Here is a 14689-nt window from a genome sequence, read left to right on the forward strand (position 1 = left end):
ATTAAATTTTTTTCTTATACACTAGCGTATTCTTTAAGTCTCATAGAGTCAGTGTGGGAAGAAAAGATGAAGGTCCAGACCCTCCCTCATAGATTCTCCAAGCCTTTGAAGCATGGTTCTCCTGACCCTGATGGCGGAAGAAGACAATACCAGTGTGTTTAGAACTCTGTGTGTGTGTGTTTGTGTGTGCTGTGCGCATGCACACTTGCATGCATGTGTACTCTGTGTATCTAGAAGAGGTCAGCAAGGGATAATAATTTTGGGATGGCTCACAGCATGCTAGGTACATACTCTACCACTGAGCCACACCTCTAGTATCCTTTCAAAACCTTCTGCAGTGGCTTGTAGAAACTTCTGTTCAGATTTTGCAACCTAATCACACCATTGCTCTACATTTGATTCCTGATGAAATGGCCTATCCCTGAAGTCTTCATCTCATCTGCTTTTGTTTACAAGCATTTTTTATTGCAGGCTGTCTTGAAACAAGCATGAAAAACACAGGGGAGATTCTGAACATAATTTTGACACCATTATAAAACACTCCTGTCACTGGACATGGTGGCTCACATCTTTAACCCCATCACTTGGGAGGCAAAGGCAGATGGATCTCTGTAAGTCTGAAGCCAGTGTGCTCTATATACAGAGTTCTAGGCTAGCCTGGACCATATAGTGAGACCCTGTCTCAAACAAATAAACAGACAGACAAACAATCTTGTCTCACAATGCTAGGGTGTAAAAGACCTCACTCATACTGGACCCTGGTAGAGCTTGGTGTACAGTGCCTGCTTAGTGCAGTGGGAAAGGCCTTCCACTGAATCCCCTACCTCTCCAGTTGGCTCACCCACCTCCTAGGGAGGCCTAGGACAGTTGCTGGGAGTCAAAGTGCCCAGCACTCTGCAGATCAGGTCCTTGATCACTCACTAACTCTGTCCCATTCTGTCCCACGCCCCAGCCCTGCAGCCACAGCCTCAGTGAGAGTTCCTGCCATGCTGGGGGCAGGACGAGGCGGGGCAGTTCTTCACACTGTAAAGCCCCCCAACCTAGCTCCCGAGAAGCCAACATGAGACATTCATGTGTACCGGATGGATGCAGAACTTGCGGATGGTGTAGTCCACCAGAACCACGCAATCCTCCACACACACCCGGATGTTCCCATAGGTCCAGCAGCCCTGGTCCGGCCAGTACTGGTAACACTTCTCCTGTGAGGAACAATGGAAGGAAAAGAATCAAGACACAGTCCAACACATAGCCTCCCACGATCTGCACACCATCAAGTGACCCAGGTCAGCAGTCAGCTCCCCAGGAGCTGGGAGGATTACCTGGCAAGGGCGTGTCTTTTATAAAGGAGGAAAGCAAGGCCTCACAGGTGACAAATGTGGCTGTGGTAGCCCAAGCAAAGTGTTTTGGGTTGGACAAGTAACATCTCATTTGCTAACTCCATTATCCCTCACACTTTGTTACTCCAGCCATGCCTGTCCATGCTAAACTTTCTCCCTTTAGAGCTAGGGAGCCTAACAACCCTCCAGCTGGAGTGAGCCCCATACTCCAGAATGCCCTCACTGGGCATTTCCCTGGGGCCCAGCACTCTATTTCTTTCTGGTCAAGCCACTCATGTTGGCCACCCTGCATGCCATTCATGAGGTCACACTAACATGGGAACCTGTGAGGTGCTCCTGACCACAGAGGCAGTTCTTTACATGAGACAAGCCCTAGAATCTCTCAGGCAGTAAGCTATGAGTTAGCACAGCATGTGGACCAATGGGGACCACAGCAGAGGGGAAAGAACTGCACAATCATCCTTGGAGAAATCTCTAAAATATAGCATGTCTTCAGGTACCTCACAGCTTGTCCTAGAAATGGCCAGTGAATGGCACAGCAAAGTAGGCTGTTCTCCAGGATCATCAGGCTCCTAAAGTAAAAGATGCCTGACACCATGGAGACCAGCATTCTTGTTAACACTATAAGACAAACATCACCCCATCTGTGTGTCCTGACCTAAGCTGGCCTATAGTCACAGGGCATTGAACGTGGCCTGTAGCGACACTTAAAGGTCTGGTCTGGGTGAGTCTTGGTCCCCCTGGGGTTCTCAAGCAATTCTTCCCAGAAAGGTTCCTGCAATGATAGGAACAGAGGTCTCAGGCCCCAGAGAACTCTTGGCTGCCCTACCCTCAGGCCTCCCTCAGGTCACAAGATGCCAGCTGGGTTTTGCAACGTACTGCCCAGGATGAGGACACTGTGGAGACCACAGTGAAAGCCACCAAGGAAAAGGAACTCTCTTGAGAAACGACTCCATCTGAGGTAGTGGAAAATGAGAGAACCAGCAGGCAGCCTGAGTCACAAGGCCAGAAAAACACAGCAGGAGGTTCTAGGGGAGATTGAGACAGATGACACCACCCAGGACGCAGGGGGACAGAGGTCCTCGGCCTCTGCTTAGGGCTACAATGGTGACCTTTTGGAGAAGCAGTCCTTGGAAGACCTGGTCTCTGTGGGCAGTGGGTCACAGAGATGCGAGGACTCCGATGAGGGTCAGTCTCCCTGTCTACAGGAGGGGGGTCCCTCCTCACAGGGCAGGAAATCTATGGTGAGAGCTCTGTTTCCCTCCTGTGGCTCTTTCCATTGGCAACAAAGGACAACAAGGGCAGGAGTCATGAAGTAAGTAAGAAGCAGCAATCCCCACTCTGTTCCCACTGTTTTCTCCCTGATGACGAGAAAACCAGAAATGGACACTGGATGTTTTTTCCCCCGTGCTGCTGGGCACGGAGCCCACCAGTCAGGTGCCCTGGGGACAGGAGCACTCTGTGCCTATTCTGTCTATCAGTTCAATCTTTGTCTCCTGTGCACTCCAAGACTGGGTGTTCTACCCAAACCCTGTAGGCCCTGCCCATGTCCTCATCACATGGGGTACCGTGAGGACCAGGCTAGTGCCACCCGTACAGAGAGCCTTGTGTGGCGGCCCAGCAGGCAGATGCCTTCTGCCAAGCTGGGCCTTCATGCTGGAACATGCTAGAAGCACAGTCTACTAGCTGGGTCTCCCCACCTGAGGAAGCACCCCTCAGGCTTCCAATTCCCCTTTCACTTGGAAAAAGAGTTCGGTGCCAACAACAGGTCTGTCAGGGCTTCAGATCTCCCGGGGCTCTGGTGCTCTCCCCTCCAGCCTGCATCTGAGCCAGTTTCTGGCACTGGGGATGGGGACTCAGGCTCAGCAGACGCTACCAGGGTCTGTTTGATAGGAGACAAGGCAACTGTACCTCCCGTTCCTAGCTGATGCTTTAAATTCAGGTGTACAGGCCGGGCGGTGGTGGCGCACGCCTTTAATCCCAGCACTCAGGAGGCAGAGCCAGGTGGATCTCTGTGAGTTCGAGGCCAGCCTGGACTAACAAGTGAGTTCCAGGAAAGGCGCAAAGCTACACAGAAAAACCCTGTCTCGAAAAACCAAAAAAATAAAAAATAAAAATAAATAAATAAATTCAGGTGTACAGGCACGCCTTCCATGTGCCTGTCATTGGCAACCATTTCTCTAGTCTAGGAAAGGCCTGGGCAATGGCGTTCATTGGCAGCCAGGTCCACCACATGCGAAACACACCAATACCTTTCACTCTAAAGTCTGTTCCTCTCCAGTGGGATTAGAGCTCTGGGTGCCCGAGACGATCTTCATACAAAGAAGGGAACTATGATTCCTTATGTTAGAGCAGGACAGTGAGGTATAGAAGTGTGGAGAACTGACTTCAAGATGGGGTGCTGGAAGGTCTGGGTGCTGTTTGCCCCCCACTAATAGAAGAGAGGTGTCCAGGCAGAAGAAGTGGTCAGGGCCTCCCTGGTGAGTGCCAGGCCACAAGGAAAGGCTACAGGGGTCAGAGCAGGGGAACTTACCTCCTTCCTCTCCTTCAGATTTGTCAGCATGACAATGGTGGCTGACTTCTGCTCCCAGACCATCCTCCAGAAGTCATTCACTGTCTCCTGTTTAGGGCCTGTGTGCAGAGGGGAGGCTCAGCGTGAAGGAGCCATCTAAGCTCACCCCATAAATTCAGTCTTGGAAGGCTCACACCTTCCCCAGACACAAGACAGGCCCTGCAACCTGGAAGCTTGCTGTGTAGCCAGACAGAATCTGGGTGGCTATGCTGACTCACAGGCAAAAAGAAAGGGGGGGGGGCACAGGAGGACATTTGAGGGCCATCTCTGCTTTGCTTGTCATAGTAGCTGGGAGCCACAACAGAGTCCCTCAGAGTCACAGGGCCCTTCAGATGAATTGGAATGCAAATATGTGTGAGTGAGTATGAGTGTGTGTGTGTGTGTGTGTGTGTGTGTGTGTGTGTGTGTGAAGGGGGGAAGGGAAGGAGAAGGAGAGAGAGAGAGAGATCAGGAAGAAGAAACTCCTCTGCCCTTTGTCCACTTCCTTTCTGAATTTGACACAGTGCTTACAGGTATAACAACTATTTGGCGATCCTCAGGCTAAGAGTTCTATGCTCAGGAGGAGGGGGCGGGGAGATAAAGAAATCCTTCCTCGGCAAGCCGGAGCTTACGACAGAAACGCAGACCTTTTTTACGTTTCCACCAACATTTGACAGATTTTTCTCTCATTAACAGAGGGCACGGTCCCCTGTGTGTAACGAGGGCTTCTATTTCTAGGGAATCTGGCTGTCGAGGAGGGGGAGGGGAGTCTAGTTTAGCTTCACTGACTCCTGGGGAGTTGCTGAACCTGGAAAGGCAGCCTCTGGCACACTAGAAGGTTCTCTAAGCACAAGGTGGGTCTAGGTCCAAGGGTAAGGTCATGATTTTGTGGCTGAGCCATGGTGGCCATGACCTTCATCTAAAAGCCCCTCCATCCCGTCCTCCCCGCAAAGTAGGAGCCTTTAAGAGCTCAGACAGCTGAAGGAAGTAAGTCAAAGTTACCTACTGAACGTGAGTCTCAGGGTGGTAGAAGGGCAACCAGAGGCCCCTTGTGTGTGCCATGAAGTCCCAGAGGGGTACACAGCATGGGTGTCAGACACGGCGACACAGTGGTGCACACACACGAAAAAACCCATATGAATCTCTGGTATTGTTGGCAGTTAGAGATTCGAATGACTTTCTAAAAATACGGCGCAGACATGAACTAACTCGAAAGCTTGCTTACCTTGAGCAGCTATGAATTTGTTCTTTTCTTTGTAACCCTAGAAAAATGAAGTCAGACCTGTAATTATCCAGGACAATCTTTGCCCAGGGGACCACTTTGTTCATAGAAGGGGAGGGAAGATTCACCCCAGAGAATGTAGAAAACAAGGAAGGGTAATATGAAAACCAAACCCACCAGCAACCTCAGAGATAACAGGTACTGTTTTCCTACAGCCTTCACTATTATTCTTTGTTGTTTTTTGTTTTGTTTTGTTTTGTTTTCCTACACACACCCAAACAGAAATACATATGTTTATATTTCTCACTGGGCTCATGTATTGTCTACAAATCCTTCTATTTCCTTGTATTGTAAGTAAGAAATTTAAAACCTTACATGATAATTTCAAAGAAACCTAAATTCATTCCATGGCCTATTGTGGTTTGTCTAGTCAGACGCATCTGGCTGGTTCTAGTTTGTCAATGCTATAAGGAACTGGACTGAACACCTCCAGTGTCCACTGTGGTCATTATCCCCCTGGATCTGTTATCTTTGTGACTTCTGGTGAAGAGGCAAGCTGAGAAAACATGATGGCCTCACACTCTAGTGTGACCAAACTGCCCGAAGGGTGGTGACCACACACATACTCAGGATCAGAGAGGAAGGCACCCACACATCACACTTCAGACCCCGTCCCTAAATACCCAGTATCGGCTTCATGTCAGGCCAAGGGGAAGGAAGGCAGTCAACTCACATCTATGTAGGAAGCGTTAATGTAGTCAGAGCAGGGGATTCCGTCCACTTGGCTCAAAATCACTCTGGAATGATCGTCTGGAAAAAGCAAACAACGCCACAGTGTTAGGACCAGGAGCTACAGGGGCCCAGGGTGTCTCATATCGAAGTCACTGGAAGGACATTACCAGGTCTCCTCTTGAGGTCAGGGCAGGGTACCCCTGCCTTGTTGAGCCCTGCATGGTCCACCTGTGCCTCAGCCAGGGGAGGGAGGAGGAGAGGTGGCCCCATGATCACACAGGCAGAACAGCAGGAGCAAAATGACCGTGTTCTTATCACAGGTCCAAACGTTAACCACTACAGTGCACACAGCAGGGCCTCAGAATGAAGAACTAGGTTTTTTCATTCAGGCTTTCCAGAGGACTTGGGGGTAAAGGGCTTGGGACTCTGAACTCCAATATCCATTCTTCACCATCTGCCCCAGGACTGGAGGGAAGCTGGGCTCGAACAGTTGGACCATTGACTGTGGAGAGTCAAGCTGGCTCAACAGGGTATTTTCCAAAGTGGGAGGGCAGCCAGAGATGTGTGTGTGTGTGTGTGTGTGTGTGTGTGTGTGTGTGTTTATGTATATTTGTGGTGCTGTGTGTTATGTGTTACACACACATGACATGTGTTGTATGGTATGAGGGTGATATTGTATGGTAGGGTGGGTATGTGTGTTGTGAGTTATATGTGCTGTGTGTGCTGTGTGCATTTTGTGGTATTGTGTGTTATATACATGTGGTATGTATGTATAATTCAGTGTGATAAGTATGTGTTGTGTGGTAGGGCATGCTGATTGTGAGTTTATTATGTGTGGTATATGGTACCATGTATATGTAGTGTATGTTGAGTGTATTGTCAGGTGTGTGGTATGATATGTTATAGTGGACTATTTGTGTGGTGTATGTGGTGTGGTATATATATGGTATATATATGTGTATATATATATATATATATATATATATATATATATATATATATATATATGGTGTGGTACATATATGGTGTTGCAGTGATGTATGTGCACACCAGGGAGCTGTGGCCCTGGTTCCTTCATAGCCCTTTCTTCCACAGAGACTCACTGTTTCAGCAGGTAGTGAAAAAGGTAGCTGAAGTGGGAAGGACTGTAATCCCAGCACTCAGGAGGCCGAGGCAGGAGGATTGAGAGTTCCAGGCTAGCTTGGGCTTTGGCTGTGGCCCACTTTACACGGAAGGCTGTTGGCTGGTCTGTGTGTGTTAACTCAGACTCCCTGATGGAGTTTCATTGCTGAGCTGCGTGTGTCCTACTCCAGGCGGAGGGTAGTGGCACAACTCTGGGGACAGTTACTAGCCCACACATGCTGGGCAGGATGACAAACCCCAAATCCACAGCCACAGGTCTAGACACTCTTGCTCAGGGGCTCAGCGCCTCGGGGTAGAAACAGCTGTGGCCCGGGTTATGTCATGCAGGCTGAAGCATGAGAATTTAGAATGACTTACACCGTGGAACAGTTACGGAAACACAGGACAAAAAATAACATCTGCAGACTTAGACTCTCACAGCTTCTAAGAGCTTCCTGCTTCTTAATCCTGAAAAGTCACATTTTGCTGTCAAAACATCACTTTCTAAAATTACCAGCAGTGGCATCCTTCCAGAAGAGGGCTATCAGGCTGCCGGCTACAGAGAGAGTCCCCGCAGGCATGAGTCTAGCCTCCGGACTCAGAGCACTTGACTCCGTCTTTGGGATTCTCAGGCCACGGCCAACATTGCACTTTAGCCCAGGGGCATCTTTGAACCTACTGCAAGTCTGCCCTGGCTTGGGGTAGGCTAAGAGAGGTAGGAGGCACCTGGAGCTGTGAGCATTGGGTCTCCCTATCCCACCTTACAAATCCTAACCTGACTCCATGAGATTCAGCCCACTGCTTGCCCCAGCACGACCAACAATTCCATATAGCCAGACATGTCTCTCCTTAACCAGGATGACGCTCTTGGTTCCTGGCAGGCATGATGTTTCCATGCCGTAGGAAACTCAAACCAACAAGGAACAGCTCACCAGTCCTGCGGAACATACCACATACCCACAGTCCTGGACAGCTGTCAACACCCCAAGTCAAGTGTTACTCCTGGATAGGACAGAGGTTGGCCCTCACCCTGGGGCAGGAGTGGGGGAATTTATGGGGAACATTGAGCCAGACTATTACAGTGTGGCCACGCTTTCACGTGGGGAGAGGGCAGGCTGATTTTCTTCTGTGACGCAACCCAGCCTTGTGCACAGCAGGAAGAGCTGGGGAAGGCACCCAGCATGTTCTGGGATGAGCCCTCTGTGAGCTGAGTGCCCTACCTGGGCCTGCTGCAGGAGCTTGACCATCCACTCCATTCCATTGAGCTCTCACCAGAAACTAGCACTCCTGTCTGTCAGCCAATCAGTCTGTCTGTCTGCCTCTCTCTCTTTTCTTTTCTCCCTGGTTCTCCCCCTGCATCCTTGTTTCTTCTCTCCTCTCTTTTTTTTTTTTTTCTTTTCTGAGACAGAGTCTCACTTTCCATGTAGCCCAGGCTGGCCTTGATATGGAGAGCTTCCTGCCTCAGCCTGGAGGCTGCTGGGACTACAGGTATGACCTGCCACCTCTGTCTCAGAAACATTCCTGGTTAAGATTGTGAGCGTTCACTTTAGGGGGCAGTAGGTTTAATGATTAAGAGAGAAAGCTAGGTAAGATGACCAGAACATCCTGGGCTCTAAGGTACATGGAGCTGTCCAATATATGATCCTAGACGAGAATTCTAGCACTTTCTGGAGGTAGCTCTTGCCCACTGTCTGTGCTCAAGGTTTGTAAATGATTTCTGTAAAGCCCACCATGATCCTAGGATCTAACTATACCTCATGTCCCAAACACACGAGGGCCAAACTGAGGCATAAATTAAACTCATCAAGAACGGTGAAGCATTAAACTAGAAGTCAAAACTGACCTTTGAATATCTCAAGTTTCAGTTGATGCAAACCACTCTGAAGAGCCCAGACGCCTGCTTGCTTTTGCCTTTTTCTCCTTTGATCTATGAGTCACAGCACAGGTTCCCCCTCTTCCACAACCCACCCAGCAGTAAAGCCACTGCGTCCAGAGTCTAAACTTGGGACTGAGCCACAGCATGGGTCCCCTCTTCCTTGGATTCTACAACCCACCCATCAGTAAAGCCACTGCGTCCAGAGTCTAAATCTAGGACTGAGCAACAGCATGGATGTCCCTCTTCCTTGGATTCCACAACCCACCCAGTAGTAAAGCCATTGCGTCCAGAGTCTAAACTTGGGACAAGCCACCCTCACAGCCTGGCTGTACAACCACCCCCTCCTCCCTTGACTCTGACAAACTAAAGCCCATTAGTTAATTACTCTAGGTTTAGTTGGATCTGAGGATCGTGGTGGGCTTTACAAAAATCACTAAAAGCCTTGTACATGGGCAGTGGGGAAGAGCTACCTCTAGAAAGTTCTAGAAATCTAGGTCTTATATTGGATAGGTTACAGCTCCATGTACACACAGCACACCCAAGCTGACTGTGGCCAGCTCCCTGACTCCACCAGGCACTCCTCAAGAGCAAGGGTCTCTGGCACCAGCCGCAGGCCTCTCTTCAGGATGTAAGTCTGAGTTTTGTGGAGCTGTTTGAGGCTGCTCTTCTGTGGGTGGGCCTGAAGCGAAAATCTGTGGTTGGGGGGGATGGGAAGGCTGCAGACTTGGCATCCTGGGCCAGCTTTTGAAAAGGTGGCTGAGAACACGCAGGGTTTGTCCTGGCAAGTGAGACAGGCACCTCAAGACTAGGCTCAGCCAGCTACAGCAGGTCACGAGAGGCCCAGCCCACAGCAGCCTGCACCCTAGCTTGACACTTCCTTGGCAACCACACTCCCTAGCTCATGGTTACTGTTTGCTGCTGAGGTTAGAATAAGATCTGTTAAGCCTTCTCTCAAGGGTGCCAAACCCATGTGGGCTTTTTATTCTATCATTTTGGCCTTTGGTTCTGGACCATAGAGCACACTGGGGATTTGTTCCTGGTAGTCTCAAAACACTGAATATGAAGGAAGGTACTGCTCAAGGCCACCAACAGGCCTAGACTGGTGTCCAGGAGTAGATCTGACAGGAGAGGCCTTGCCCCTTGGTGCCCAAGCCTGTAAGGAGCATTCCTGCCCAGCTTGCTTCCTGTATGCTTAGCAACCAGAGTGGTCAACAGCAACAAAGATGTCCACGCCCCATGTAGGGAGAAAAGGCCCTCAGACAGTGTGGCCCTGGATTCCCTGGGACGAGCACTGAGCACATGGTCACCGGCAGGCTGCAAAGCAGCGCCAAGTGTAACCTGCATGTCACAGATCACGCAAAAAAGAACAATAAACACCAACAATAAAGAAGTCTTACTGGGCAGAATGTTGGGATATCTGTTTTTTTCTCTGTTTTCTTCTTTATTTGCTAGATCGAAGGTTCCTTGTACGTGTCCAGACGGCAATGACTGGAAGAAATGGAGAACAGAGTGAACACTAATGAATCTAAACCCAGGTCCCCATTAGTTTCCCTACCAAGCCCAGGCATTAAAACTACCATCTGTCCATCATCCTTGTCTCTCCTCAGGCCCCACATTAGACACTGGGCAGACAATGAGTTATATCCTAAACTTTGTAAGGTCAAGAACTCACTCACACCACAATTCCATCATGCCCCAGTCCACACAGGTTTTAGCCCAGGAAGAGACTCCTTGGGTACAGGCAAACTGATCCCAAAGGAGTTCTGATGCAGGAGAAAGAGGGGCAAAGACTACCAAGAAGGTGCTGAGACCCTGGCCTGGGCTGTGGGAAAGAAGGAGCAGGATTCTGGAAAGTGACTGTAGCCACAGCCCTCGCCATACTTGGGACTCAGATGTCTCTGTGGATTGGGTCACGTCAGCAGGGGCAGGTCTAGAAGCTCCCTGGAAGTGCTGATTCTCCCAGCCTCCACCCCCAGTGTACAGAATCAGCAGGTAGGAGTTTGGGGCTCTTTGAGGCTCAAGATGCACCACCTTAATGACTGCTGTACCCCAGTTGAGGAGTGTCAGTGTGAAACGGAAGTTTCACTTTGCAAGCATGCTAACACTAAGAAGTGCCATCTCTGGGAGTTAAGTGGACACGTGGGTTTCTAGTTCCTTCTACCACCAAAGTCACCCTGCCTCTGATTTTTGGTTGCCTCCAGTTGTTCGCCTCTTGCTTGCTTCCGGGTTCCTCATCATACTCAGATGAGCTAGGGTAAAGAGCACTGTGTACTTCAAATCATGCCCTTCAACATTAAACCTGACTCCGGCTGGACCTCGGACCACTGGGCTCCAAGGAAGAAGCGTTACTACTTACTGAGTGTTTGTGATGGATCAGGCACAGAGAAAATGTGTGGCCCTTCTGCCTCCCCTCACAACTAGCCTATGATCCGATGACATGGAACCAGACCCAAGGAAGAGTGGTTGGACATATGCTCAGCATCATTTGGCTGAAGAAGTAGACCCTGGTAGTCAGCCCTGGAGGGACTCCCTTACTCAAGCATGGAGAAACATGTGAGCTTTACTGTTTTCTGTGTCCCACTCCAGGTCCCCGGGAGTTGGGGTCTGGCTTCATAGAGCAGCCTCAGATGATAGCTACGATGTCCTGGGATTGCTCTTATTTGGGTCAGGGCCCTAACCTCCCTCTAGCAGGCAGGAACTTCTTCAGTGGCCAACTCCGTTCTCCCCAAGGGCTTACATCAGGATGCTGTAGGACACCCCCTCTCCTCTGCTCTGGGGCCACCACACCTCATAGCCACAGGCAGAGGCTTTGCCTAGGCCAGTGTGGAGAGACCAGTCAGAGGTCATCCTAGCAATGCCAATGAGGAGTTCTCCACTTTGTCCCCAGCTCTGAACACTCACGTTCCTTGAGTTTTGATTCACTACCAGAGCTGACTTGACACTACCTCCTTGGCCCGCACTGGACACTGAATTTGTGATGACATCCTTAGGCCTTCTCAAAAGGTTTTAGCCCTGAACACAAAAACCAGTCACAGTGGCACACGAAACCGTGCATCTGGCAAACCCCACAGTCTGAGCAGATCCTAGGAGCTCAGTGACGACAATGCCAAGGGCGATTATTAATTGTAACAAATGGAGCACTTCCCTGCAGCGGGCCCATGGCAGAGGAACCCGCTCTATGGAGAGATGGAGTACACAGGAACTCTGCAGTGTGTATGTAATTTTTCTGTGTACTTGAAACTGCTCTAAAAATAAAGCCTACTAAAAACAACAGACTGGATTAAACCAAGGAAGACGAAGTAGCTGCAATGTAGTGGCCCAGGAAGCCTGAGCAGGAAGAGGAATCAGGCTCTGATCACCGCTAACATAGCTGTGTGGCCCTGAGAGGTGGGGCATAGAGATGAGGTGGTACACCCTGTCCCCCCAGGGTCCTGGAGAACAGGATGAGGGGAGGTGGGCAGAACTAGGCAAAGTTCTCTGTGTCCTCCAGATCCGAGCAAGCTGAGCAGCCCCTGCACAGACTGGGCCCAGTATGCTTTCCTGCTGTCAGGCTACCCAGGACCTTGGGGTTCTCAGTGTTTGGTAGTCCCAGGGAAGTAAGAGTGCCTGGAGATGGTTAGCCTGCCGTAACTCTGTGTGCATTCTGTAGGAGGTCTGGTTTGTTCCATCAACACCAGAGGACAGCTCTGGTTTGTGATTATGCTGGGACTTCTACATACAAGAAAAAAACAAAAACAAAAATAAAAAGCCCTCCCTTTGTATGTATTTCTGCCATGTTTGCCATAGCATAGGTCCCAGGCCTGTGGCTTGACACAGCTTGCTGGGACAAAGCTGGAGAAGGCTTCTCACTGCACAGGGGCCTCCTTTTCTACCAAATTCAGGAACTGGAAACAGGATAGAGATGTGCCCTCTCCAGGCAGAGCTAGCAGATAGCATCTCATCCGTGTGTTACCTGTTACTTCTCTCTTTATGTGTTATCCCAGTCCCACAGGGCAGGGAAAATTCTACTTCACAGATAAGGAAACTGAGGCAGAAGTGAAGAAAATAGGCCAAGTCTTCCAGGCCAGGATGAGTACTCAAGCCAGCTCCAGCCATTCATCCCACAGTGCTGACGATCCTGAGGTCAAACCCCTTCTTAGCCTCAAGTTCACAGTCACCTCAGAGTGAACGTGGGCTTGACAATACAGGAATGTCCAAACACATGTTGAGACTTACCCAGATTCCTCCCAGGACCTTTGGAAGGGGCCATCAGACCAGAGAAAGGGAGGAGTAGGAAAACAGAACTTAAATGTGTTCTCTGAGAACCAAATGTGTTCTCTGAGAACCGGAGTGGCTGATCTGGGCAGGAGAGAGATGCCGCTGGAGTGTGGCCTTGGACAGGGTCAGTTCCTCACTGGAGTGATGAGCCAGGCTGTGTACGCTCTACCCCACAACTGTATCTCTAGCTGCCCGTTGCCAGGCAGGGAGACTCTGCACAGCTGAGGGCTACAGAGAGGCAGGCTGGGAGCGACAGGTGAGGGAAGAACTTGTTTGGGGTACAATATTTACAAGTCTCCAGAAAAAGCCAAGAATCAGCAGAAGCAAGCCTCTGAGGCAACTTCTTTTCTATCACAGGCTTTCTTCTTACAATTTTGAGATTACACTTATGTGTTTGTGAGGGCATGCCTGCATGCACACACACACATGCCATGGCATGAATGTGAAGGTCAGAAGACACTTTTCACAGATCAGTTCTCTCCCTCCACCAGGTGGGTTTCAGGGGATTGAACTCAGGTTGTCAGGCTTGGTGGCGAATGCCTCTACCTGCTGAGACGTCTTACCAGCTCAGAAACATCTTTTCTAAACAGCTAATTTAATGCTCAAAATTCATAATGACGGAAACATCAAACTCTTAAATAATGGTAGGATCTGTAACTGTATGACACGACCCAGATCGGAGCCCCTGGCCACAGGGAAGCACACTGACATTGTTCTCTCTTGATTATGCTCAAACTGTTTCATTCACCATCACTTTCCTTGGTTTGATATTTTAAAAAAGCTGGGAAGCCACTGCATGTCTCGGCTACTGCGCTTTTTGTTCCCTCTTGAGTTCTGCCCCTGAGCCGAGTCCCTCCGCTGCCTCGTTATGCTCCTGGCCTCCTCTGAGACCCTCCACGAACAGTAGGGTTACTGGCACCCCACACGTGACTGCAGAAGTGGAAGAGGAAGTGGGACAAGCAGGGCGGGACAAGCTTCTACCAGCAGTGCAAGGGACAGCTATTTTGAAAATGGAGAATTAACTTCTGCTGCTAAGTTGTAAATTTTCAGAACAGGAGTGCTCGGTGCTCTCTCTCAGTATGACCTAATTAAAAAAAAAGAGGAAAGCCCGCTTGGCAGTGATAAAAAGGGAAGCAAGACAAGGGGCGGGTGTAATGTTGAAAAGTCAGTGAAGTGTGGTTAAACGCACCAGCGCCTTGCCCTGTCCTCACAGTCCACACACCTCTAGAAATAATCACACTGCGCTGTTTAAAAAGCTCTCCCTCTGGGCCTCACACTGGTGTTGTCAGAGGGTCTCCATTCCCAGGTACCGTTTGCTAGTGGTGGAAGGGACCTGGAGTAGAGCAACTGATGTGACAGAGACAGAGACGGGCCAAGGCAACCATCCATGGACACCCACTCTTGCTCAGGCCCAACGTTCAGCTCCCAGCCCCGCACACAGGGTGAAGATTTGAACCAAACACTTCAAAACACCAACCATACGAAACCCTGTATCTAAAACAATGCTTCATGCCTACCCATACGACAGACATTTAAAAGATCAACAACTTGGAGACTGGAAAGACAGCTGAGAGGTTAAGAGCACATTCTGC

The 14689-nt window shown here is 49.8% G+C and overlaps 1 protein-coding gene across 1 annotated transcript in view; it reads right to left on the reverse strand.

The window, feature by feature from the left end:
* Positions 1-14689, reverse strand: part of Ptpre (protein tyrosine phosphatase receptor type E) — a 149122-nt gene that overhangs the window by 16857 nt on the left and 117576 nt on the right. Inside the window, exons 7-11 of the mRNA XM_059265074.1 lie at positions 10238-10328; positions 5844-5920; positions 5114-5150; positions 3871-3968; positions 1080-1199 (exon numbers count right to left, since the gene is read on the reverse strand). Coding sequence (XP_059121057.1) covers positions 1080-1199; positions 3871-3968; positions 5114-5150; positions 5844-5920; positions 10238-10328 — 423 coding nt within the window. The remainder of the gene's footprint in view (positions 1-1079; positions 1200-3870; positions 3969-5113; positions 5151-5843; positions 5921-10237; positions 10329-14689) is intronic.

The sequence above is a fragment of the Peromyscus eremicus genome, chromosome 1 (assembly GCF_949786415.1).
Source record: "Peromyscus eremicus chromosome 1, PerEre_H2_v1, whole genome shotgun sequence".
NCBI lineage: Eukaryota > Metazoa > Chordata > Mammalia > Rodentia > Cricetidae > Peromyscus > Peromyscus eremicus.